General features: G+C 53.3%; 3 protein-coding genes across 6 annotated transcripts in view; 2 read left to right on the top strand and 1 right to left on the bottom strand.

The window, feature by feature from the left end:
• The first annotated feature begins 236 nt into the window (after positions 1 to 236).
• On the top strand, positions 237 to 8,233 carry LOC137456226 (feather keratin Cos1-1/Cos1-3/Cos2-1-like). 2 transcript variants are annotated; one of them, XM_068167525.1, is made up of 2 exons: positions 237 to 252; positions 7,490 to 8,233. In XM_068167525.1, exon 2 carries the CDS (start codon positions 7,510 to 7,512, stop codon positions 7,807 to 7,809), a length of 300 nt encoding a protein of 99 aa, XP_068023626.1. In that variant the 5' UTR covers positions 237 to 252; positions 7,490 to 7,509; the 3' UTR covers positions 7,810 to 8,233. The 2 variants fall into 2 exon arrangements, with proteins under 2 accessions (XP_068023626.1, XP_068023625.1); XM_068167524.1 differs by lacking the exon at positions 237 to 252 and adding an exon at positions 7,129 to 7,154.
• A 9,609-nt stretch (positions 8,234 to 17,842) lies between these two features.
• The window catches only part of LOC137456225 (feather keratin 1-like), a 50,665-nt gene continuing 43,368 nt past the window's right edge, over positions 17,843 to 25,139 (bottom strand). For 2 of the 3 annotated variants that reach the window (XM_068167523.1, XM_068167522.1), the window contains exon 2: positions 17,843 to 18,603. In XM_068167523.1, the coding sequence (XP_068023624.1) occupies positions 18,278 to 18,583 (306 nt within the window). In that variant the 5' untranslated portion in view covers positions 18,584 to 18,603 and the 3' untranslated portion in view covers positions 17,843 to 18,277. Of the gene's footprint in view, positions 18,604 to 18,972; positions 18,992 to 25,139 lie in introns of those variants that run through there. The other variant, XM_068167521.1, reaches the window with a different exon arrangement.
• Positions 21,593 to 22,857, top strand: LOC137456214 (feather keratin Cos1-1/Cos1-3/Cos2-1-like). The gene is made up of 2 exons (XM_068167514.1): positions 21,593 to 21,614; positions 21,950 to 22,857. The coding sequence occupies exon 2, from the start codon at positions 21,970 to 21,972 to the stop codon at positions 22,267 to 22,269; it is 300 nt and encodes a 99-aa protein (XP_068023615.1). The 5' UTR covers positions 21,593 to 21,614; positions 21,950 to 21,969; the 3' UTR covers positions 22,270 to 22,857.

Raw genomic sequence — 25,139 nt, 5'->3', positions numbered from 1 at the left:
CCAGCACATTAAAGGAGTTGGCCAAGCTGAGCAGGTGTCTGTGACATGAGGAAGCGAAATGGAAGCTTTGAGGAGCCCAAAGGCCAGGCTGCGCCATGTGCTGGGAGGTTTGGCTTTGGAGCTGAGTCTGCTGGAAAATTACTGCCCAGGTGCAGTGCCTGTGGGCCTGGGGCAGTGCAGGAGCAGTATAAAAGGGACTCCTTCTGCTCACTCTCTCATCCACTCCTCTGGTCTCCATCTCCTTGGAACAAGGTGAGTTTGGAACCCTTTGTTCTCTTTCTTGTCCTCTTCCAGAATTTTGAAGTGCATAGCCTGTTTTAGACTGGGTTGTTGGCACACCCGGAATGGGAGAGGGAAAAAGGCAAGAGGTGTGGAGACTCAGAAGTTTGGCTGAGCAGAGTTCAGGGCTAGGTAGAAAACTCCCTGGGATTGCAGGGAGCTCTTTAGGGCTCTTTAGGATTGACAGAGCTCCTTAGGGCTGAAGCAAAGGAGAAAATCTTGAATCTCTTTACAACGACTCTAAATCTTTTCTCTGTTTTGTGGCTTGGTTGCATCAAAATGGGACAAGAAATTGCTCCTCATCTACCCCTTGTGTTCTCTTTCCCCCTGTCCTCTCTCCTAGGTTCCTCTCCAGCCCCAGCCATGTCCTGCTACAGGCCCTGCCAGCCCTGCCAGCCCTGCGGCCCAACCCCACTGGCCAACAGCTGCAATGAGCCCTGTGTCAGGCAGTGCCAGGACTCCACCGTTGCCATCCAGCCCTCCCCCGTGGTGGTGACCCTGCCCGGCCCCATCCTCAGCTCCTTCCCACAGAGCACCGCCGTGGGCTCCTCCACCTCCGCTGCCGTTGGCAGCATCCTCAGCTCTCAGGGGGTGCCCATCAGCTCCGGGGGCTTTGGCCTCTCTGGCCTCTCTGCCTTGGGCAGGAGCTGCCTGCCCTGCTAGAGCTGCTGCCCAGGGCCCTGGGCAAGGCCCCCAGGGCCCCACCGGATGCTTCTGCCTTGGGCACGCAGCATCCTCTTGCTGCTTTCCAAGGGGCTGAGCAAGCCCAGCAGCCCTTGCCAAAGGACAGGGCCAGCCTGGGCTCTGGCACAGCACTGCCCATGCCTGCCTGTGCCCTCTGACACTCTCTCCTGACTCTCCAGTGGCCTCCTTCTCTTCTGCTGCCCTGACCTGGCAGCAGCAGCACAAAGCCAGTCTAGGGCGGACCTGCTGGCCCTGCTCCCTCTGTGGGGCAGGCAGATGGACAGCTGCTGGGAGTTCCACTACAGCCATGGATCACAGAGTCCCTGCTGCCCCTGCTTTGGAGCTCCCACCCTTCTCCACCATGTTTCCCACATTTGACTCATTAAAGTTCTGCTGCATCCCACCCCAGATTTCTGTCTCATCCTTTCTCCTGCAAATGCTCTCCAGGAATTGCAGGAGGAGCAACCTTACTCAGGGCTGTGAGTCAAGATTTGGCAACATCCACGCTGTCTTTTTGCTTTCACAGAATGCATCTCCTGTGCAGGTCCTTTGACCTTGCTCCTTTTATGTCCAATCCACCTTTTGGAAGAACTGGAATTATTCTGTTGCCCTCCTCAAATACTTCTCCTGCTTGCTTGTCCCACAGGATGAGGCAACTGAACCCTAAACCCTCTTGCAGAGCCCCTTTTCAGCAGCTGCCTCCCCCCCTCCATTCACCTACACAGGCTTCCAGTTTCAAGCTGGGTTCACCATCCTAGTGCCTGTGATCAGAAGGAAGAACCAGAGAAGGCCATGTAGGATGCTCCTGCCTCTTCCTTCCACAGCAGAATGGAACTGGCTGCATGGGGTGTTCCTCGCAGCTAAGGAGCTGGGATGTGGGGACAAGGGCAGAGAGAGATTTTCTTCCAAATGTCAGGAAGAGGAGGATGTTGAGTTACCATCTGAGCTGAGTTAACAACCCCCCCACTCCCCATCTCCTCTCTCTCCCCATCACAGGATAACAGAATGGTAGAGGTTGGAAAGGACCTCTGGAGATCATTGAGTCCAACCCCACTACTAATGCAGCTACACCTAGATCAGGCTGCAGCAGAACTCATCCAGGTGGGTTTTGGAAGTCTCCAGAGGACAGTCCACAGCATTTCTGTGCAGCCTGGTCCACTGCTCTGGCACCCTCAAAGTTCTCCTTAAGTTCAAGTGGTATCACATGTTCTTGTTTGTACCCATTGCCCCTTTTCCTATCCCTGTCCACCACTGAAAGGAGTCTCATGACCTCATGACCTTCCCCTTTCAGATATTTACATACATTTCTAGATTGCCATCTCAGCCTTCTCTTTTTGAGTCTAAATGCCCCAGGAGTCTCAGTCTTTTCGCATGAGATGGATGTCCAGTCCCCTCAGCACCATCACGGCCCTGGGATGGAGTGGTCCCCAGGTCAAAGTCTTTGTGTCCACAAAGCCTTTTTAAGGGGAGCCATTTTCTATCTCTCTCTCTCTTCTCCTGCTCTCACCTGCCCGAGACCCTCCTCCTGATGCTCCTGGTGCTGGTGTAACCACGTGGTGAGACCTATTCCATGCTGCTCCAGAGTCTGAAGGAATGCATCTCAAGAGAATCCATCTTGCCTCCAGAGAATCCTTTGCCAGCTGCTTTCCTATCTATTTTTATTTACCCTTTTTCCTTATACCTTTGTAAACTTCCTTTTACACAAAGGATTTTATATTTTATTAAACTTAACTTTTTACTTCCAAATCAATTCAAGTCTGTTTCTTTTGTAGTTTTGCCTCTCTTTTCTCTTAACTAATTTGCTTTTTGCTACTGTGAAAAAGGGAGGGGGGAGGCGATCTAAATCTGTTCCATTTGAGCTTTTGGACTCTGGGAAAGCTTAAACCACAACACACAGCCCTGTGCCTCTCTGACCCCACTGCTGTGTGTGTGCCTAGAGGCCTCGTGGTAGGCAGCCTGTAGTGCTGGCCCCACACTACTCCGTTCCCACTCTGCCTGCATCCTGGAGCACAGCCACATGGCGCAGCCTCGCTTCACGCTGCCTGCAGCCTGGAGAAGACCAAGTGCACAGCCCTGCGCTGCCACTGCTCCTGGCAGTGTGTGCCTGCTGCCAAGGCACTTGGAGCAGCTCCTGCGACAATGCCACAGTTTCAGGCCAGGGAAAGGGTGATATCTCTTCCCTTAAGCACATGTATTTCCCACTGCTTTCCCTCTGCCCCAGCCCAGTAGAATGAACTCACTTCATTACCGTTTGGCATGGTTTCACCTTTGAAAATGCCAAGGAATTGTCTGAACGTTAGCATGACCCCACCCAGGCCCCCATCCAACCAGGGTTGGGAATGGGAATACCAAATTGTGACACACATCTGCATACCATGTGTTGGTCTATGGTATGGAATGTCCATTTGATGAGCCTGGGCCAACTATCCTTGCTGTGTTCTCTCCATGACATTCCAGCATGGCCAGACATCCAGCCTTTTGGAGATGGAGCAGAAGACAAAGCCTGGCTGCTCAGCAAACGCTGCACAGCAAACCCCAGAACACTACTGTGTTCTCAAAGCCATTCCAGCTAAAAGGAAGCAAAAACAGTAAGAGAGTTCAGGTGGTGAAGCTCAGCTCCATCTTGGAAAGAACCTGCCCAGTGCTGATCTCAGTCACTGCACATTCAAGACCAACAATGCCTGCCAAGATCCAATTCTGAGCAAACCCTTTCTCTCAAATCATCTTGGGAATGGATCAGCAAGGAAAAGGCTCACACAGAGGCATGGGGTAGAATGCAGACGAACTTTAATGAGCTAAGAAAGAGAGATTAGGTCAATCTGAGTGGGGATATCAGTGCAGGGAGCAGCAAGGAGAGACAGTAAGCTGTGCTCCACAGAGGTGTTGAAGTTGGCAACAGTGCTCACCTGCCTGCACCACAGAGGTAGCAGGGCCAGCAGCTCCTCCCTAGATTGGCTTTGTGGTACTGCCAGGCCAGGGCAGCAGAAGAGAAGGAGGCCATGGGAGGGCCAGGAGAGAGTGTCAGAGGGCACAGGCAGGCATGGGCAGTGCTGTGCCAGAGCCCAGGCTGGCCCTGTCCTTTGGCAAGGGCTGCTGGGCTTGCTCAGCCTCTCAGAAAGCAGCAAGAGGATGCTGTGTTCCCAGGGCAGAAGTATCAGGTGGGGCCCTGGGGGCCTTGCCCAGGGCCCTGGGCAGCAGCTCTAGCAGGGCAGGCAGCTCCTGCCCAAGGCAGAGAGGCCAGAGAGGCCAAAGCCCCCGGAGCTGATGGGCACCCCCTGAGAGCTGAGGATGCTGCCAACAGCAGCAGAGGTGGAGGAGCCCACAGCAGTGTTCTGTGGGAAGGAGCTGAGGATGGGGCCGGGCAGGGTCACCACCACGGGGGAGGGCTGGATGGCAACGGTGGAGTCCTGGCACTGCCTGACACAGGGCTCATTGCAGCTGTTGGCCAGTGGGGTTGGGCCGCAGGGCTGGCAGGGCTGGCAGGGCCTGTAGCAGGACATGGCTGGGGCTGGAGATCAACCTAGGAGAGAGAACAGGGGGAAAGCAGAGAATGTGAGGGAAGGGTGAGCAGCAATTTGTCACCCCACAGTGAGAGAGTCAAGGAGGGAGCTGGAGTCAAGAGGTGGTGATGGAGTTGAGAGGTTCACAGGCTTCCTGTTTCTCTCAGCCCAAAAGTGCCCTGCCAAAAGCAACTGAGCCCAAAGGAATCCCTGCCTGGCCCCAGACCAGCAGACACCCCAGTCAAATCCCCAACTTCCTTCCATGCATCACTTCTACTCCCTTCCCTCTGCCGTCACAAGCAGCTACTTGTCATACCTTGGGGAAAAAGGTGAAGGAAAACAAGCAGCAGGAGGAGGAGGAGGAGGAGCAGAAAGGTTTGCAGACTCACCTTGTTCCAAGGAGAGGGAGACCAGAGGAGTGGATGAGAGAGTGAGCAGAAGGAGTCTCTTTTATACTGCTCCTGCACCGCCCCAGGCCCACAGGCACTGCACCTGGGCAGCAATTTTCCAGCAGACTCAGCTCCAAATCCACACCTCCCAGCCCATGGCACAGCCTGGCCTTTGGCTTCCTCCACGCTGCCATTTCACTTCCTCATTGCTGAGGGGACCACTGGGCCACAGAGGATCCTTTGAAGTGCCAGCATGAGACATCCAAGGATTTCGACTGCAGGAATGCATCACTGCAGGCAGAAGCTGTGCTCCAAGCGCTGGAGGGCTGTGTGCAGGCAGGGGACATGGGTGTGGGAAAATCTGGGGAGCTTGTTTGCCATCCCTGTTAAGGCCGCAAAGATCCCCTGTCAGGGAGGATCATCCTGGGCACACAAATGCTCCCAGGCCTGATGGCACCATGCATCCTGCCCCCTTTCTCCTTTCCTGCTTGAGTGCACAAAGTCATCCCCTCTGGTGCCAGTCTCTGGGGGTCTCCAATGGCTGCCTTCAGGAGGCTGAAGAGGCAGCACTTCTCAATTGCTCAGCCAGCCTGGTGGAGTCAGGTCCCTCCTCCCCACAGGAGAGCGGCGCTGGGGCTCAGCTCGCCCTCCTCACACCCCCATGTGCTTTGGCCACACACTTTGGCCCCTGGCCAGGAGCAGAGACTTTTCCAACACATGAGAACCAGCCTGCAAGGCCATTGGGTTGTGGGAACTCTTACAAGGAGGTCATGCCAAGGGCAAAAGCCATTTGGGCTGCCTCAAGTTGTGTACTCAGGTACAGGCCAGAGCCTGGAGCAGTTTTCCTGGGTTATGGGTGGAGCTGCCCTGGCCACAGGGGATCCAGCCCTGTCTAGGACAGGGACCTACAGACAGCTCACTGAGAGTGGGAGTGGCCATGGAGGGGGAGAGGCTGTCCCTGAAGCTTGGCTGCTGGAGGCATTCCCTTGGCCTCCTGGGACTCCTGCCAGCTGCCTCCATGCCTGCAGGGCAGGGAAGTGAATCTCCTCCTTGATGTGCTCTGAGACTTCTTCTTGTTCCATGGTGCTCCTGAGCACGTCACCTCCCTCAGCATCCCCAGGCATGTACTACCCCAAGATCCTGAGCTCTCTCATTTACTGGGGAGTTCCCTGCTTCCCTAATGCTTCTGCTTTGTGCTGCAGGCTGAGGAGGGCTCTGTGGCCTTGGCATGATGAAGCCCTAATGCCAGGAGAATACCTACCAGATGAGCCCCAGGGATGGGTCCCAGCCAGTGGCTTTCCAACCTTTTCCATCACTCCATGGAGCATCCAGGAGAGCTCCTCAGCATGGCCTGGACTCTCTGGCTAGGGAGATGAGGCTTGTGGATCTTGACCCTCCCACTGCCCAAGGTTCTCCCCAAGGCTCAGCCCCCTCTCATCAGAGAGGAGAGCTGAGGCCTCTAAGATTGCAGATTAATGCAGTCTCCAGTCCTTCCTGACATAAAAGGTTCTTCCCTGCCCAGTCAAACACTCATCCACTCTCCTTTGTCACACCAGAATCCTCCTGGGGGACAGTCCCTTAGCTCTAAGGGCATTGAAAGTGACACTGCAGGGACAGCAGATAACTCTCCTGAGGACATGGTGTCAGATCTCACACACTCCTGTCTGTACCATCTGTATCAAGGATCCCACACCTGCCTGTCCTCTGCTCCAGGTAAGCCTTTCCTATGCTGAACTTCCCAGAGAATGTCCAGATCCTGATCCCTTCACATCCCATTGTGCCAGTACAGACCAAGGCCAAAACTCCTTGGAGTGCCTCCACCCTTCCTGCATCTCCTCTCCCCAGTACAGCTTCCTCCTCCAGCTTTTGTTGTCAACGTGCATGGAAGAAGAAAGTCTGAGATCTCCATGCCAGCAGGGCACTCACAGACCAGGTGTGCTTTTCCTTCCCTAATCCCAGATCTGCACACTCAGCCTTGCAAACATTCTCCCCAGAGCAAAGGGGAACAGACCAGAAACCATAGGCACAGCCAGTCCCTTGGCCTCTCAAGCAAACACATGAAAGGAGCTGGCCTGGCTGAGCAGGCATCTGAGAAATGAGGAAGTGAAATGGCAGCATGGAGGAAGCCAGAGGCCAGGCTGTGCCATGGGCTGGGAGGTTTGGCTTTGGAGCTGAGTCTGCTGGAAAATTGCTGCCCAGGTGCAGTGCCTGTGGGCCTGGGGTGGTGCAGGAGCAGTATAAAAGAGACTCCTTCTGTTCACTCTCTCATCCACTCCTCTGGCCTCCCTCTCCTTGGAACAAGGTGAGTAGAAATCCTTTCTCCTCCTGCTCCTTCTTCTACTCTTCTTCCTTTGGGACAGCTCAGCCCACACCTGTTCCTATGTCCCATGTGAGTTTTTGGAGGTGCTTTGCATTGGAAGGGGGAAGGTGCAAAAGTTGTGCCAGATCTGAGCAAACCCTTGATTTGGTGACTCCCAGCAGGGCTCTCTTAGGCTGAGGGAAGGTGAGACAGGTGGGACCCCCTGCACAGCCCCCAGCACTCTCCTCCAGCTCACAACTTTCCTTCCCTTCAGTGAGCATTCAGGCTTGTCCTCTGCGAGCTCTCACTCTCTGCTTTCTGCCTGTCCTCTCTCCTAGGTTCATCTCCAGCCCCAGCCATGTCCTGCTACAGACCCTGCCTGCCCTGCCAGCCCTGCGGCCCAACCCCGCTGGCCAACAGCTGCAATGAGCCCTGTGTCAGGCAGTGCCAGGACTCCACTGTTGTCATTGAGCCTCCTGCTGTGCTGGTGACCCTGCCCGGCCCCATCCTCAGCTCCTTCCCACAGAGCACCGCCGTGGGCTCCTCCACCTCCGCTGCTGTTGGCAGCATCCTCAGCTCTCAGGGGGTGCCCATCAGCTCCGGGGGCTTTGGCCTCTCTGGCCTCTCTGCCTTGGGCAGGAGCTGCCTGCCCTGCTAGAGCTGCTGCCCAGGGCCCTGGGCAAGGCCCCCAGGGCCCCACCTGAGGCTTCTGCCCTGGGAACACAGCATCCTCTTGCTGCTTCCCGAGGGGCTGAGGAAGCCCAGCAGCCCTTGCCAAAGGACAGGGCCAGCCTGGGCTCTGGCACAGCGCTGCCCATGCCTGCCTGTGCCCTCTGACACTCTCTCCTTGCCCTCCCTTGGCCTCCTTCTCTTCTGCTGCCCTGGCCTGGCAGCATGAGAACAAAGCCAGGCTAGGGAGGAGATGCTGGCCCTGCTCCCTCTGTGGGGCAGGCAGATGGACAGCTGCTGGGAGTTCCACTACAGCCATGGAACACAGAGTCCCTGCTGCCCCTGCTTTGGAGCTCCCACCCTTCTCCACCATGTTTCCCACATTTGACTCATTAAAGTTCTGCTGCATCCCACCCCAGATTTCTGTCTCATCCTTTCTCCTGCAAATGCTCTCCAGGAATTGCAGGAGGAGCAACCTTACTCAGGGCTGTGAGTCAGGAAGTTCTTCAGCCTGGCTGTGCAGTGACACAAGCTTGCATGAAGTATTTGCAGTCATGCATCAGTTCTCCCTGCTCTGCCTCTGGTTGTGGTGAAGCCTCTCCATGTCTCCCACTCCCTGCCAGCTTCTCCAGGGCAACAAACTGCTCACTGTTGCTGCTGCAGTGTCTGCAGAGGGAGGGACCATGTGGGGGTGGTTCATGGTGGGGTAACACATTCCTTCTGCCACATTGGTGAGGACAGTCCTTGGTACCTTATTGATCCTATCCACAGGGACCTGGCAATGTCTACTCTGTCTTTTTCTTTCCAAGAAATGCTTCTCCTGCCAGGTCCTTTCACCTTGCTCCATTTATGTCCAATCCACCTTTCAGTAGAACTAGAATTATTTTGTTCTCCTCCTTAAATACTGATACTCCTGGTTGTTCATCTCAGAGAATGGGGGAACTCAGTTCAAAAAGTCCCTTTTCAGCAGCTTCCTTCCCCCTCCAATCTCCTACACAGGCTCCCAGTCTCAGGCTGGGCTCACCATTGCTCTGACCATGGTCAGAAGTAAGTCCAAGAGGAACACATAGGATGCTCCTGGCTCTTCCTTTCATGGTGACCACAGCAGGATGGGACTGACTCCATGGGGTGCTCCTCACAGCTGAGGAGCTGGGCTTTGGGGACAAGGCCTGAGAGACATCCAAAAGGATACTGGTGGCCATTTGGTAGAGCTGCCTTAGAAACAGTGATAGAGGAACAGTTTCCTGCCTTGTGTGGTCTTTCAAGGGAGTCCTTCGTGGTGTGCTTGTTAGATGTTAAAGACAAACAAATGCCAAATGCCACTGCAACAGTGCACCAGTGACAGTACTGCACCAACCAGGACTCTGTGATCCTCATCTATAGACTAATTTGACAACTGCAGAGACAAAAGGTGATCTTTAAGGCTCACTCAGCCTTCTTTTCTCCAGACTGAACAGCCCCAACTCCTTCAGTCTGTCCTCATAGAAGAAGTGCTCCAGCCCTCTGCTCATCCTCGTGACCCTTCTCTGGACACCTGCCGGCACCTCCAGATCCCTCTTGTAATACGGGCTCCAGAACTGGACACAGTACTCCAGGTGGGGTCTCACTGGAGCTGAGCAGAGGGGGAGAATCACCTCCCTTGACCTGCTTGCCACACTTGTCTTGATGCAGCCCAGGATCTGATTGGATTCTTGCCTGCCAGTGCACATTGAGAGCTCCTATTGAGGTTCTTGTCCACTAGCACCCCCAAGTCTCTCTCCTCAGGGCTGCTTTCCAGCCAGTCCCTGCCCAGCCTGGATTTGTGCCTGGGATTGCCTCCACCCAGATGCAGGACCCTGCATCTTGTTGAACCTCATGAAGTTGGCTTGTGCCCACCTCTCCAGCCTGTCCTGGTCCCTCTGGATGGCCTCCCTTCCCTCCAGCGTGTCTGCTGCACCACACAGCTTGGTGTCATCAGCAAACCAGCTGAGGGCTCACTCAATGTCACTGTCCATGGCACCCACAAAGATGTTGAACAAGCCTGGTCCCAGGACTGATCTCTGAGGGACTGTGCTTGTCCCTGGCCTCCACTGGGACCCATTGACAGCCACTCTTTGGGTGCAGCCATCAAGCCAGTTCTGTATCCATCTAGTGGTCACCCATCAAACCCCTGTGTCACCAGTTTGGAGACCAGGATGTGGAGCGGGACAGTGTCGAAGGCTTTGCTCAGTGTGACCATTTTAGGCTGTGCCTTTAAGAAAGGGACAGTTGCTGGGACACTCTGGCTGAATGTTTTGAAAATATTCAGATATTCTAAATGAATTTCATTGGTAGATATGTAAAATGCAACTTCAAGTTTTAGTTCAGTTTGAGTCTCAGTTCTGTTCTGTCTGCTTTTTCAGCCTGTCTGCTTCTGAGCCACAGCTGTGGGACGGAGTTAACCTTGAGATAACAGATAAGAAAAAAAATAATTCTTGCATTCACTTTGAGCTAACAGAATTTCCCTCCTTAATAATTACCTTTTCTATCTCTCTAATGGGAAAAAAGGGACGAAGGGGGAGAGACAGGGTCCAGGTAGACGACATCAGTTGCTCGCCCTTCATCTATTGATGTTGTCACCTGTTCAGAGAAGGCCACCAGTTTGGTCAGGCAGGATTTGCCCTTGGTGAAGCCATGCTGCCTATTCCAAGTCACCTCATCACGATTCTTCTGAGTCAGTAGTGCCTCCAGGAGGATCTGCTCCATGATTTTTCTGGGCACAGAGGTGAGACTGACTGACCTGTAGTTCCCTGATTTCTCCTTCTTGCCCTTTTTGCAAATGGGAGTAAGGTTTCCCCTATTCCAGTCTGTGAGGACTTCCCCAGACTGCCATGACTTTTGGAATATAATAGAGAGGGGTTAGCAACCTCATCTGCCAGTCCTCTCAGTACCCATGTGTCTTGGTCTGGAGAGGGAAAGAGACTCAAGTTGTTTTAGAACATTCCCGTGATGTGAAATTAGAGGCACAAACGAGGCCAAAATATCAACAGCTAGACTATTTATTACATAAGTAAAGTGGACATAAGAAGGGGAGAGGGAGAAAATCGAGAGGGAGAGAGAGAAGAGAGAGAGAAGAGGAAAGGAATTATGTTATCACACCCCTCATCCCCCCCAAGACAGTTTGAGTCTGTGGAGGAAAGGTGCTGCAGGAGATGTTGGGTCTGCAGAGAAACGGTGCTGAGGCTTTTGCTGGAGAAGAGCTGTGGTCCTCTGGGCAGCCTCTTTTCTCCGGAGCTGCATTGTCCCGGCTTTCCCTTCTCAGTGGCATGGTCCGTCTCCTGTGTTTTCCTTTATCTCTGTTTTTCTACTCTGTTTCTCTCTACAAACCAGCAGTTGCTCAAGTCTTTTATATAGTTTTTAGTCCTTAGGTATGTATTCAAATATTGTCCCTCAGGAATTCCAGGGGCAGGAAATAATCCTTAGGGGTCGTTTCCCCAGAAATCTTTCTGTGTGTTGCTGTGTGTTTGGGCAAGATTTTGGATGGGGGGAGGGGGGAATCTCCGTCTCCCCCGTCTCCATCCTGACAAGCCCCCCACATTCCTTACACATCAGGAAACAGGTGGTAAAAACCGTTGTGTCACCCTGACCAGGGTACTCGATGGGTGGAGATTATCTTGCCCTGAAGGCATGAATGGCTGGGTCATTGTTGTAGGCCTGATGTGGCCCAGTTAGCAATGTTATCTTTGCACCTTCCAAAAGTCCTTAGTGGCTCTGCCCAATACATATTGTCTGGGCAAACAGCAAGTGATTTTATCTTTGTTGAGTACACCAAGAGAGACAAACTTATTAGTCTCTCACACCATGGGTGTATCCCGTTGGGTCCCATGGACTTAAACACCTCCAGGTTCTTCAGGTGACCACGAACCTAATCCTCACTTACGACGGGCAGTTCTTCCTCCCGGTCCCTGCCATTATCTTCCATGACTCCAGGAGTGTGGCTAGAGGCCCTTGCAGTGAAGGCTGAGGTAAAGAAGTCATAGAGAACCTCAGCCTTTTCCATGTCACTTGTGACCATGTCACCAGTTTCCTTTCTGAGGGGGCCCACACCTTCCCTAGTCTTCTTCTTGTCATTAATATACCTGTAGAAATTCTTAGTGCTCCCTTTAACCTCCCTGGCTAGATTCAAGTCAAACTGTGCTTCTATGATTCTATAACACTTGCACTGCATTGATGACATCATTGTGTGGGGTGACACAGAAGTTTATGAGAAAGGGAGGAAAACAATCCAGATTCTTCTGAAGGCCAGGTTCACCATAAACCAAAGTAAGGTCAGGGGACCTGCAAGAAAGATCCAGGTTTTAGGGGTAAAATGGCAGGACAGGTGTCACCAAATCCCAATGGACATCATCCACAAGGTCACAGATAAGTCTCCGCACACCAATAAGAAGCAAACCCAGGCTCTCTTGGTTGTTTGGGGTTCCTGGACAACGCAGAGAACTTGGTTGTCAAAATATGTCATATAGATGCCCCTGAGTTGAGCCACTGAAGAACATCACAACAACCAGCAGGTAGATCAAGCTGCGTCATTAAAGTGGCTCAGGTAGATCTAGGCCGCCAACATAAAAGTGAATTATTTCTAGCTCAATGGGCCCACGATACCTAAGGCCATCAAGGAAGAGATGCACTATAGAGATGGGCTCAGGATCAAGGGGTGGACTTAACCATGGACGCTATAGCACAGGTTATCCATGAGTGTGAATTGTGCTGCAATCAATCAGGCCAAGCGGATAAAACCTTTATGGTGTGTGTGGGGGAATGGCTGAGATAGAAATACCGGGCAGCCTGGCAGATTGATTGCATCACGCTGCCACAAACCTGGCAAGGCAAACACTGTGTGTTTACAATGGTAGAAGCAACCACTGGATGGCTGGAAACATATTCAGTGCCCCATGCCACTGCTCAAAACGTCATCCTGGGCCTTGAAAAACAGCTCCTGTGGTGACATAATGGGCTGCCCAGGGAGGTGGTGGAGTCCCCATCCCTGGAGGTGTTCAAGAGGGGATTGGATGTGGCACTTGGTGCCATGGTCTAGTCATGAGGTCTGAGGCGACAGGTTGGACTCAATGATCTTTGTGGTCTCTTCCAACCTTGGTGATACTGTGATACTGTGACATGGCAGCCCAGGAAGAGTTGAGTCGGTAATGGAACTCCTTTCTGAAACAGCCTCATAGAGAGTTGGGCCAAGGAGCGTGGCATTGAGTGGGTGCATCACATCCCTTGCCACGCTCCAGGTGCTGGCAAAGTCGAGCGTTACAATGGCCTGCTAAAAACCTATCTGAAAGCAGTAGGAGGAGGGACTTCAAACACTGGAATGCACATTTGGCACAAGCCACCTGGCTGGTCAACACCACAGGACCTACTAACCAGGCCCAGCCTGCCCAATCCAAGCTGCCACCTGCTGCAGAAAGTGATGAAGTTCCTGTGGTACATGTAAAGAATATCCCAGGGAAAAAGGTCTGGGTTAGTCCTGCCCAGGTCAAAGCAAACCCATTTGTGGGATTGCTTTCACCCAAGGCCCAGGATCTACCTGGTGGATAGTGCAGAAAGATGGAAACGTTCATTGTGCGCCACACAACAATCTCACTCTAGGTGAGAATGCACAGTAAATTGTACATGGATTCTGACGTTAACTGCTGTTGAGCATGATACAGAATAGTGTGGGATAAGGGGTGGAGTATGTAATGGATTGAACCACATAATAGTCTCCTGTATCAGAATCAGGAATTTACAAATGCACAGCATTTATAGCTGTGCAGAGTTATGACCTCCATAAAAATCAAAAAAGAAAAGCAAAGGCAGGAGAAAGAGTGAGGCAGGAAGTTGACCCTCTTACAGAGGGCTGTGGACAGGAACTGAGAGTGGAACTGTGACCAAGTCTCCCTGCCCACCTTGGTTTGGGCTTCCAGCCTACCTCCTGGGAGGGGCCAGGTTTCTTTGCTCACCTGGGGTTAGGTTTCCAGCCCACCCCACCTAGGTTGGGCTTAACCCAGCACAGACTCAAACATCCATTTCCCCCTGCTTTCTGGAGTGTGGGGGGGGTTTGGCATGAAATTGAAAGGACCAGGAGTCAGCAAGTCTAAGTAGAAAGCCCACGCAGGCATGTTTTGCACCTCATGGTAAACAAGGTTCATACACCCAGACTATGGGATGCTTGTGTTGTCCTCAAGTACTGGTAATGCACCTTCCATGTATGGGCAAACTCTACCTCAGTGCCATGCCATAGGTTAATGACTTTGTTTTGCCATTGTCCAAGACCTGTCTCAGACAATACTAAATACTATTGCTTTGCTATCCAGAAAAGAAGCCAAACCTTGCCCGTTCCCCGGAACCTGCCAAGAGCCCTTCGCCTAAACCCCTTTCGGCAGCACCACGCACCCACTGCAGGCTGCAGCCAAGGGACTGATCCTGCAAGCAGGCTACCACCTGAGCCAAGACACCCGCAAGTCAGAAACCTCCGTGCAGAGTGCAAGAGTCCCGAGAGACTCACTCGCCACGAGTGGAGACAGAGTCAACACCGTTCACGGCCAGCCTGGAACCAGAACGGGGAGTAACCCAAGCTGGGAAAGTCCCACTCGCCCAGAACCATGCCCGACCGCTGAACTGTGCCAGCTGCTAAGCTGTGGGAAGGAGCTGTTGCCTGAGTGGCATCAGAGAGCTGTCCCATGAGCTTAGCACCAGGATGTGCCAGCTACCAAGCCCTGGGTAGAGCCCAGGAAAGTGGCAGCTGAGAGAAATCAGTGCCGCTCGCTCATTTCAAGCCAAGAGCCAACTACATTCCGAGCTGGGGAAAAAGGCACTTTGACCTCCTGACGCTCTGCAAAGCTACTCTGGGGGAGCTGCTCCCCTCACTGCTCTGCAAACTCCGCACCAGGAAAACTGCTCCTGTAGCCTTTGAGGTGAACAGGTCCTCTCTGCCTCTTTCTTCCCTCACCGCTACCTGGTGAATGGGGTAAACCACCTTGCAGCCCCTCTTGGGCCTGGCTTGGCCCAAGGCTGGAGGGGAAGGGGGGAGAAAGAGCCCTGGGGGGTTTGGGTGCACCCCCAGGTGGGGGTGGGATGCTTTTGGGTATGTTTTGGGATCTCTCTCTTTTGTCACGGTGCTTGTGGGTCTCTGTAAAACTTTCATTGTTTTTCCATTTAAACTTTCCACCATTTTTGCAATCCGTTTGTCTGAGCCTTTTCTTTTGCCTGTGGTGGGAGAATTGGTGTCTCAACCTACCACAGAGAGTTCAATTTCAGAGTGCTGTACAGATACATCGCACCCAAAGGAAGAATGCAGAAGAATCTACAGTGCACGAACCCTGAGAACCCTGAGAGCCCTGAGTCAACTGAGAATCCCTGATTCCCTTTCTTCGCTTTGTCTGCGAAGAGCCAAACTGTTTTCTGTTTTCTTGTTTCCTGATTTTTCTTGGGCTTCTGAATCATCTACATCTGAGGATAGTCAGAATAGACTGTGAACTTTACTTATGAATTGTAGATATTGTTTTAAGTTAGACACACAGTATGAACAGCCAATGAAATTGTTTAGAAGGGGTGGATTGTGACAGTTTTAAGCTGTGCCTTTAAGAAGAGGACAGCTACAGAGTTCTCTAGCTGAATGTTTAGGTGTAAAACAGGAAAACAAAGATAATTCTAAACGATTTTCATTGGCAGATCAGTAGAATGTGACTTTAAGAACTCAGTCTGAGTTCAGTCGGTTCTGCTTTTCTTTTCTGTTCCTGGCCAGCCTGCATGCAACTGACCCTGGACTGCAGCTTATGAGATAAGAAAACTAACTTCTCTAGCAACTGCTTTGCACTAACAAAGTTTCCCTTCATAACTGTTTCTCTTGGAATACTTTTTCTGTCCAATTAGCCTTGGACAAGAATGGGGGGAGGAGAAGAGGGGTTTTGGGGGAAGCTGGGGGGGATTCTCCTCAGGAGGGACTTGCTGTGTTACGTTCTTTCCTGTGTATTTTGTATATACTGTAAATCTTGTACATTTTGTATATATTCATTGCATTCCATTCTGCTTGAAAAATACAGATTTTCATTTGCTTCTCCGACTGAGTCTACCTGTGCTTTAAGTGGCAGGAGGGCTAAACTTTCACATGAGCACAGGACAGCTCAGCCCATACCTGTTCTTATATCCCATGGGAGTTTTTGGAGGTGCTTGGCATTGGAAGAGGGAAGGCAGCAAAATTTTTACCAGGGCTGAGTCTTGGTTAAGAAGTCTCTGGAGTTAAGGGCTAGGCTTGGATCTCCGTGGCTTTGGTCACACCCAGCAGAGCTCTTTTGGACTGAGGGAAGGTGAGACAGGTGGCACCCCCTGCACAGCCTCCAGCACTCTCCTCCAGCTCACAATTTTTCTATCTTTAGTTGGCATGCAGAATTGTCTGCAGTAAGCTCTCACTCTCTGCTTCCTCTTGCTCTCTCTCTGCCAGGGTCACCTCCAGCCCCAGTCATATCCTGCTACAGACCCTGCCTGCCCTGCCAGCCCTTGGGCCCAACCCCACTGGCCAACAGCTGCAATGAGCCCTTCTGTGTGAGGCACCAGGATTCCACCGTCACCATCCAGCCCTCCCCCGTGGTGGTGACCCTGCCTGGCCCCATCCTCAGCTCTTTCCCACAGAGCACTGCTGTGGACTCCTCCACCTCCGCTGCCGTTGGCAGCATCCTCAGGTCTGAGGGGGTGCCCATCAGCTCCGGGGGCTTTGGCCTCTCTGGCCTCTCTGCCTTGGGCCGTGGCTCCTGTGGCAGGAGCTGCCTGCCCTGTTAGAGCTGCTGCCCAGGGCCCTGGGCAAGGCCCCCAGGGCCCCACCTGATGCTTCTGCCCTGGGAACACAGCATCCGCTTGCTGTTTTCTGGGGGGCTGAGCGAGCCTAGCAGCCCTTGCCAAAGGACAGGGACAGCCTGGGCTCTGGCACAGCACTGCCCATGCCTGCCTGTGCCCTCTGTCACTCTGTCCAGGCCCTCCCATTGCCTCTTTCTCTTCTGCTGCCCTGGCCTGGCAGCAGCACAAAGCCAGTCTAGGGTGGACCTGCTGGCATTTTATAGGGAAGACAGCTCCCGCTTCCCTTCTGGGCCTGCTGGGGCTGGTTTTGTTGTGCAGGCTCCTGAGGTCCTTGCTCTCCCTTGCATGAGCTGTTCAGTGCTGTTGATGAACACTCTTGGGCTGTTAGAGGTTCATGGAATCCAGAGCCATGCTGGCTGAGACAACTTTTGAGCAGGGCAAGTGTGAATCATGTCCTGAGTGGTGCAGTCCCTCAGTGTCTGCTTCTAGTATGATCCTGGGGCTTGATCTGTCTTCCTGGAGCCACAATTCAGTACTGTCAGAGGAATCTCTGTAAAACAGGGACTTAAAACACCCCTGTGAATGCCATGATTGATCCAGGGATCCACACTGGAGTGGAGAATACTGTACTTGAGGCAGAGCCCCAAACCCATCTGAGAGCACCCTGCTTCTGCTGGCACTCAAACACCAACAGGAATGGCCACAGGAGTGAAAAAGAAATAAGGGTCAGGAGGCAAGAGACAGCTCTGACTTGCAAGGCACAGGAGTGATGGCAGTAGTTGAAAAGCTGCTGTAGGCTCCATTTCAGGGAGGTCACCAACGTGAAGGGTTCCAGAGCAGAGCATCATGGCAGAGGAACCTTCCCAAAGCAGCAAAAGCACAGCCAAAGAGTGAAGCTAAAACATCAGGAGAGAGAGAGGCTGTCCCCAGCCCTCACTTAGAGCAGGAAGAGTGTGAGGTCCTGGCAAGAGGCAGCTATGGCTCAGCATGGTTGGGGACAAGGGTGATGGTGGGCAAGGCCCTCACATACAAGAGCAGCAGCCAAGGAGCACAGTGAATGGGAAACAGGGAGGAATAATATGACCAATGTCACCTCTGTTTCAGGAAGACCCTGCCCAGTGCTCTAACAGTCACTTGCATTCAACCTCACAAATGCCCTCCCAGACTGAACAAAAGCTTTCTCTCCAGTCGTCTTTGGAATGAACCAGCAGGCAATAGGATAAAACAGAGGCTTGAGGTGGGATGCAGAACTTTAATGAGCCAAAAAAGAGAGATTAGGTCAATCTGAGCGGGGATATCAGTGCAGGGAGAAGCAAGGAGAGACAGTAAGATGTGTTCCACAGAGATGTTGAAGTCGACAGCAGTGCTCACCTGCCTGCCCCACAGAGGTAGCAGGGCCAGCAGCTCTTCCCTAGACGGCCTTTGTTCTCCTGCTGCCAGGCCAGGGCATCAGAAGAGAAGGAGGCCACAGAAGGGCAAGGAGAGAGTGTCAGAGGGCACAGGCAGGCATGGGCAGTGCTGTGCCAGAGCCCAGGCTGGCTCTGTCCTTTGGCAAGGCTGCTGGGCTTGCTCAGCCTCTCGGAAAGCAGCAAGAGGATGCTGTGTGCCCAGGGCAGAAGCATCAGGTGGGGCACTGGGGGCCTTGCCCAGGGCCCTGGGCAGCAGCTCTAGCAGGGCAGGCAGCTCCTGCCACAGGAGCCACGGCCCAAGGCAGAGAGGCCAGAGAGGCCAAAGCCCCCGGAGCTGATGGGCACCCCCTGAGAGCTGAGGATGCTGCCAACAGCAGCGGAGGTGGAGGAGCCCACGGCGGTGTTCTGTGGGAAAGAGCTGAGGATGGGGCCAGGCAGGGTCACCACCACGGGGGAGGGCTGGATGGCAACGGTGGAGTCCTGGCACTTCACACAGCAGGGCTCATTGCAGCTGTTGGCCAGCGGGGTTGGGCCGCAGGGCTGGCAGGGTCTGTAGCAGGACATGGCTGGGGCTGGAGCTGAACCTAGGAGAGAGAACAGGGGGAAAGCAGAGAATGTGAGGGAAGGGTGAGCAGCAATTTGTCACCCCACAGTGAGAGAGTCAAGGGGGGAGCTGGAGTCAAGAGGTGGTGATGGAGTTGAGAGGTTCACAGGCTTCCTGTTTCCCTCAGCCCAAAAGAGCTCTGCCAAGAGCAACTGAGCCCAAAGGAATCCCTGCCTGGCCCCAGACCAGCAGACACCCCAGTCAAATCCCCAACTTCCTTCCATACATCACTTCTACTCCCTTCCCTCTGCCGTCACAAGCAGCTACTTGTCACAGCTTGGGGAAAAAGGTGAAGGAAAACAAGCAGCAGGAGGAGGAGGAGGAGGAGCAGAAAGGTTTGCAGACTCACCTTGTTCCAAGGAAATGGAGGCCAGAGGAGTGGATGAGAGAGTGAGCAGAAGGAGTCCCTTTTATACTGCTCCTGCACCGCCCCAGGCCCACAGGCACTGCACCTGGGCAGTAATTTTCCAGCAGACTCAGCTCCAAAGCCAAACCTCCCAGCCCATGGCACAGCCTGGCCTTTGGCTTCCTCCATGCTGCCATTTCACTTCCTCATTGCTGAGGGGACCACTGGGCCACAGAGGATCCTTTGAAGTGCCAGCATGAGACATCCAAGGATTTAGACTGCAGGAATGCATCACTGCAGGCAGAAGCTGTGCTCCAAGCGCTGGAGGGCTGTGTGCAGGCAGGGGACATGGGTGTGGGCAAATCTGGGGAGCTTGTTTGCCATCCCTGTTAAGGCCGATCCCCTGTCAGGGAGGATCATCCTGGGCACACAAATGCTCCCAGGCCTGATGGCACCATGCATCCTGCCCCCTTTCTCCTTTCCTGCTTGAGCAGACAAAGTCATCCCCTCTGGTGCCAGTCTCTGGGGGTCTCCAATGGCTGCCTTCAGGAGGCTGAAGAGGCAGCACTTCTCAGTTGCTCAGCCAGCCTGGTGGAGTCAGGACCCTCCTCCCCACAGGAGAGCGGTGCTGGGGCTCAGCTCACCCTCCTCACACCCCCATGTGCTTTGGCCACACACTTTGGCCCCTGGCCAGGAGCAGAGACTTTTCCAACACATGAGAACCAGCCTGCAAGGCCATTGGGTTGTGGGAACTCTTACAAGGAGGTCATGCCAAGGGCAAAAGCCATTTGGGCTGCCTCAAGTTGTGTACTCAGGTACAGGCCAGAGCCTGGAGCAGTTTTCCTGGGTTATGGGTGGAGCTGCCCTGGCCACAGGGGATCCAGCCCTGCATAGGACAGGGACCTGCAGACAGCTCACTGAGAGTGGGAGTGGCCATGGAGGGGGAGAGGCTGTCCCTGAAGCTTGGCTGCTAGAGGCATTCCCTTGGCCTCCTGGGACTCCTGCCAGCTGCCTCCATGCCTGCAGGGCAGGGAAGTGAATCTCCTCCTTGATGTGCTCTGAGACTTCTTCTTGTTCCATGGTGCTCCTGAGCACGTCACCTCCCTCAGCATCCCCAGGCATGTGCAACCCCAAGATCCTGAGCTCTCTCATTTAGTGGGGAGTTCCCTGCTTCCCTAATGCTTCTGCTTTGTGCTGCAGGCTGAGGAGGGCTCTGTGGCCTTGGCATGATGAAGCCCTAATGCCAGGAGAATACCTACCAGATGAGACCCAGGGATGGGTCCCAAACAGTAGCTTTCCAACCTTTTCCATCACTCCATGGAGCATCCAGGAGAGCTCCTCAGCATGGCCTGGACTCTCTGGCTAGGAAGATGAGGCTTGTGGATCTCGTACTTCCCACTGCCCAAGGTTCTCCCCAAGGCTCAGCCCCCTCTCATCAGAGAGGAGAGCTGAGGCCTCTAAGATTGCAGATTAATGCAGTCTCCAGTCCTTCCTGACACAAAAGGTTCTTCCTTGCCTAGACAAACACTCATCCACTCTCCTTTGTCACACCAGAATCCTCATGGGGGACAGTCCCTTAGCTCTAAGCATTCTTACAGCAGACAGCACCAAAATCTTTGCTTACATGAGAGGCAGAGCATTTGCTGTGCTTCCCTCACCCACCAGACTCAGGCAGGCAGCACAAAGCCCATGAGGTTGCTCCCGCTCTCCCCTCCATAGATCCATGCTGACCTCTCACACTCACCTTCTTGTCCCTTCATGTTGGGAAATGGCTTCCAGGATGATATACTTCATCCTGTTTGAAGAGGCCAAGGTGAGGCTGATGCTCCTGTCATTCTCCTCCTTCTCCTTCATGTCCTCCATGAAGGTAGGAGCCCCACTGGATTTCTTCCAGGCCTCAGATGCATTCCCTGACTCTGGAGATTTTCAAAGGGCATTGAAAGTGACACTGCAGGGACAGCAGATAACTCTCCTGAGGACATGGTGTCAGATCTCACACACTCCTGTCTGTACCATCTGTATCAAGGATCCCACACCTGCCTGTCCTCTGCTCCAGGTAAGCCTTTCCTATGCTGAACTTCCCAGAGAATGCCCAGACCCTGGTCCCTTCACATCCCATTGTGCCAGTACAAACCAAGGCCAAAACTCCTTGGAGTACCTCCACCTTTCCTGCATCTCCTCTCCCCAGTACAGCTTCCTCCCCCAGCTTTTGTTGTCAACATGCATGGTAGAAGAAAGTCTGAGATCTCCATGCCAGCAGGGCACTCACAGACCAGGTGTGCTTTTCCTTCCCTAATCCCAGCCCTGCACACTCAGCCTTGCAAACATTCTCCCCAGAGCAAAGGGGAGCAGACCAGAAACCATAGGCACAGCCAGTCCCTTGGCCTCTCAAGCAAGCACATGAAAGGAGCTAGCCTGGCTGAGCAGGCATCTGAGAAATGAGGAAGTGAAATGGCAGCATGGAGGAAGCCAGAGGCCAGGCTGTGCCCTGGGCTGGGAGGTTTGACTTTGGAGCTGAGTCTGCTGGAAAATTGCTGCCCAGGTGCAGTGCCTGTGGGCCTGGGGCGGTGCAGGAGCAGTATAAAAGAGACTCCTTCTGTTCACTCTCACATCCACTCCTCTGGCCTCCCTCTCCTTGGAACAAGGTGAGTAGAAGTCTTTTCTGTTCCTGCTCCTTCTTCTACTCTTCTTCCTTTGGGACAGCTCAGCCCACACCTGTTCCTATGTCCTATGGGAGTTTTTGGAGGTGCTTTGCATTGGAAGGGGGAAGGTGCAAAAGTTGTGCCAGATCTAAGCAAACCCTTGATTTGGTGACTCCCAGCAGGGCTCTTTTAGGCTGAGGGAAGGTGAGACAGGTGGGACCCCCTGCACAACCCCCAGCACTCTCCTCCAGCTCACAACTTTCCTTCCCTTCAGTGAGCATTCAGGCTTGTCCTCTGCGAGCTCTCACTCTCTGCTTTCTGCCTGTTCTCTCTCCTAGGTTCATCTCCAGCCCCAGCCATGTCCTGCTACAGGCCCTGCCAGCCCTGCCAGCCCTGCGGCCCAACCCCGCTGGCCAACAGCTGCAATGAGCCCTGTGTCAGGCAGTGCCAGGACTCCACTGTTGTCATTGAGCCTCCTGCTGTGCTGGTGACCCTGCCTGGCCCCATCCTCAGCTCCTTCCCACAGAGCACCGCCGTGGGCTCCTCCACCTCTGCTGCTGTTGGCAGCATCCTCAGCTCTCAGGGGGTGCCCATCAGCTCCGGGGGCTTTGGCCTCTCTGGCCTCTCTGCCTTGGGCAGGAGCTGCCTGCCCTGCTAGAGCTGCTGCCCAGGGCCCTGGGCAAGGCCCCCAGGGCCCCACCTGATGCTTCTGCCCTGGGCACACAGCATCCTCTTGCTGTTTTCCGAGGGGCTGAGCAAGCCCAGCAGCCCTTGCCAAAGGACAGAGCCAGCCTGGGCTCTGGCACAGCACTGCCCATGCCTGCCTGTGCCCTCTGACACTCTCTCCTGGCCCTCCCGTGGCCTCCTTCTCTTCTGCTGCCCTGGCCTGGCAGCAGCACAAAGCCAGTCTAGGAAGGACCTGCTGGCCCTGCTCCCTCTGTTGGGAGGGCAGATGAACACTGTTGAGATCTTCAACATCTCTGTGGAACACAGCTTATTGTCTCTCCTTGGTGCTCCCTGCACTGGTATCCCTGCTCAGATTGACCTAATCTCTCTTTTTTGGCTCATTAAAGTTCTTCTGCATCCCAACCCAAGCCTCTGTTATCCTATTGCCTGCTGGTTCATTCCAAAGATGATTGGAGAGAAAGGTTTTGTTCAGTCTGGGAGGGGATTTGTGGGGTTGAATGCAAGTGACTGTTATAGCACTGGGCAGGGTCTTCCTGAAATAGAGGTGACATTGATCATAGTATTCCTCTCACTGGTTCTTTTTCCTGGTAGTTAGAACAGCTTTGATGACACAGGAATGTTCTGGGTTTTGATGGGCCAGGCTGTATCTCCAACTGCATCTCCTAATGGCCAGAAGGCTCAGAGGTAAGTAAGATTTCTGGAAGGGACACAGCAATTTGTAATAAGATATATATTTTTATTTTTTATAGTTAATATTTCTGGCAGTGCTACCTTCAAACACTGCCAGAACTTACTGACAAAGTAGATATACAGGTTCTGTTCTTCGGTGGTGAGTGGTGTATTCCACAAATGAAGACATTTAAATGATGTAAGCACAGCCCTGTGAGTTTCCAATGCAGGACTCACATTGGTCATAAGGGTTCTATGATCTGTGGTTTCCCACCAAAGGGATTCTGTAGCAGATTAGCAGGGGACTCAGGGCTTGCTCCTCTCTCTGGTATCTTCCCAGATGCTGTGACTACAAGTGGCTCTTGGCTCAGAGAGGGCTAAGGGCCTCTCTCCCCTTGCTCCCAGTTTATGGTCCAGGTGCAAGGCTGAGGTGTAGATGGCCTGTTAGGACAAGCTCCTCAGCTTCTTCTCCAGCAGCATTTGGCTCTGTTTGCTGTCTGGGTGAGAACAAGGCAAGTTGCCTACTTTCTCGCCTGGTTTAAAGAATGCCCCAAGACATTTACTGCCCTTTGGCAACAAGAGAAACTTGACAGCTGAACCTACAGGATGGGGCATATCCAAACATGGCCAGGGGCAAACATAGCTCACAGGTGTGTTACAAGGCCACTCACACGTGCTACAAGTTTACCTGGGCCATCTGGATCCCCGGAAGAGTCCCCCTTTGAGCATTCACAGGTGATTAGCCAATTGTAAGGGTTAGGAATGTTCTGGGGTTTGACCCTTCAGGACACAATTAGAGTTGTCCCAGGCTCACCAAAGCAACCTTCCACATCCTGTGCCATCCTGGTCAGCAATAAATGCTAAGAGAAAGGAGGAGATGAGACACTGAGGGACATTCCTGGTTAAGGCATTTGTCTTGCAAAGCAACCACTAAGTGTCCTGAGGTTCTGCTTGCCAGGAGTGGCTGCGCAGCACCTGATGGTGGCAGGAAGAGAAGAAGTCTTTTCACTTTGCTTCTGCAGCTCTTTGCTCTTCTTCCTGAAACTGCCTTTGCTTGACCCACCAGAACTTCATTTTATTTTCTCTTCCCTTTCCAGTTGAGGAGAGGAAGTGACAGAGTGTGGTGGTGGGCACCTGGCCACCAGACGAGGTAAGGCCCCCACAGCCGTCTTGGTGTTTTATGGGGGGCTGGAGCCAGTGTCAGCCTGAGCTGCTCATGTCCAGCTGCAGCAGTCCCTGGCTGGCAGGCTGTGGTGTAGCTCAGGCAGCCTGCTGGCTGCACTGCTCAGCTCTGCATCTGACTGAGCCTGGCAACAGGCTCATAGAGCCAAAGGCTTTGCCCTGGCATTGAGGCCCTGCTGTGCTGGGGGAGCTGTGGAGTGGAGAGGAGGAGGGAAGACAGCTCCCGCTTCCCTTCTGGGCCTGCTGGGGCTGGTTTTGTTGTGCAGGCTCCTGAGGTCCTTGCTCTCCCTTGCATGAGCTGTTCAGTGCTGTTGATGAACACTCTTGGGCTGTTAGAGGTTCATGGAATCCAGAGCCATGCTGGCTTGTGGTGGGTGGAAGGGTAAGGCCAAGAAGCCTCCTCCCTTCCCCCTTGTAAGGTGAAGGGAAAGAAAATTGAAGGGAAAGGAAAATAAAACTCACAAGCTGAATTAGCAAGGCAGTGGAGCTATATTTACAAAGCAATGTAGGGTATGCAGGGGAATATTTACAAATTTACAATATCTACAATATATACAAAGATATACAACAGAGTAACACAGAAATGAGAGTGACCCCCCTCGGCAGAGGGAGTTCCCCACCTCCCCTCTCCCCTCTCTCCCCCCCTTTCCCCAGAGTAGGTCAGAAAAAGGGAGAAAGAAGAAAGAAAGAAGTTAAAAGCAGTTTTGTGTTAATTGGAAATGAGTCAATACAGGCCTTCTATCTTATCGGTTTCAAGGCCGAAGTCTTGGCAGAAAGCCCAGCACAGAAAGAGATGCAGCACGAAGAATAGGCAGAAGCAAGACTGACAGAGAAGATCTGGAAATGCCCAGTTCACTCCCAGTTCAGAAGGTGCTTCCTCCCACTCTTCCAATGAAATTAGTTTAGATTATTCCTTCCGTTTACCAACTTCCGTCCACCATATTCCCTTTCTTAAGGGGGCAACGTCAACCGGCCACATGGCTGAGACAA

This window comes from Melanerpes formicivorus, unplaced genomic scaffold (genome assembly GCF_026170545.1).
Source record: "Melanerpes formicivorus ecotype bairdi unplaced genomic scaffold, bMelFor1.0.p_v2 SCAF_119, whole genome shotgun sequence".
Lineage (NCBI taxonomy): Eukaryota > Metazoa > Chordata > Aves > Piciformes > Picidae > Melanerpes > Melanerpes formicivorus.
Note: the sequence above shows the minus strand (reverse complement) of the source record. Positions and strands in the feature narration are given on the sequence as shown.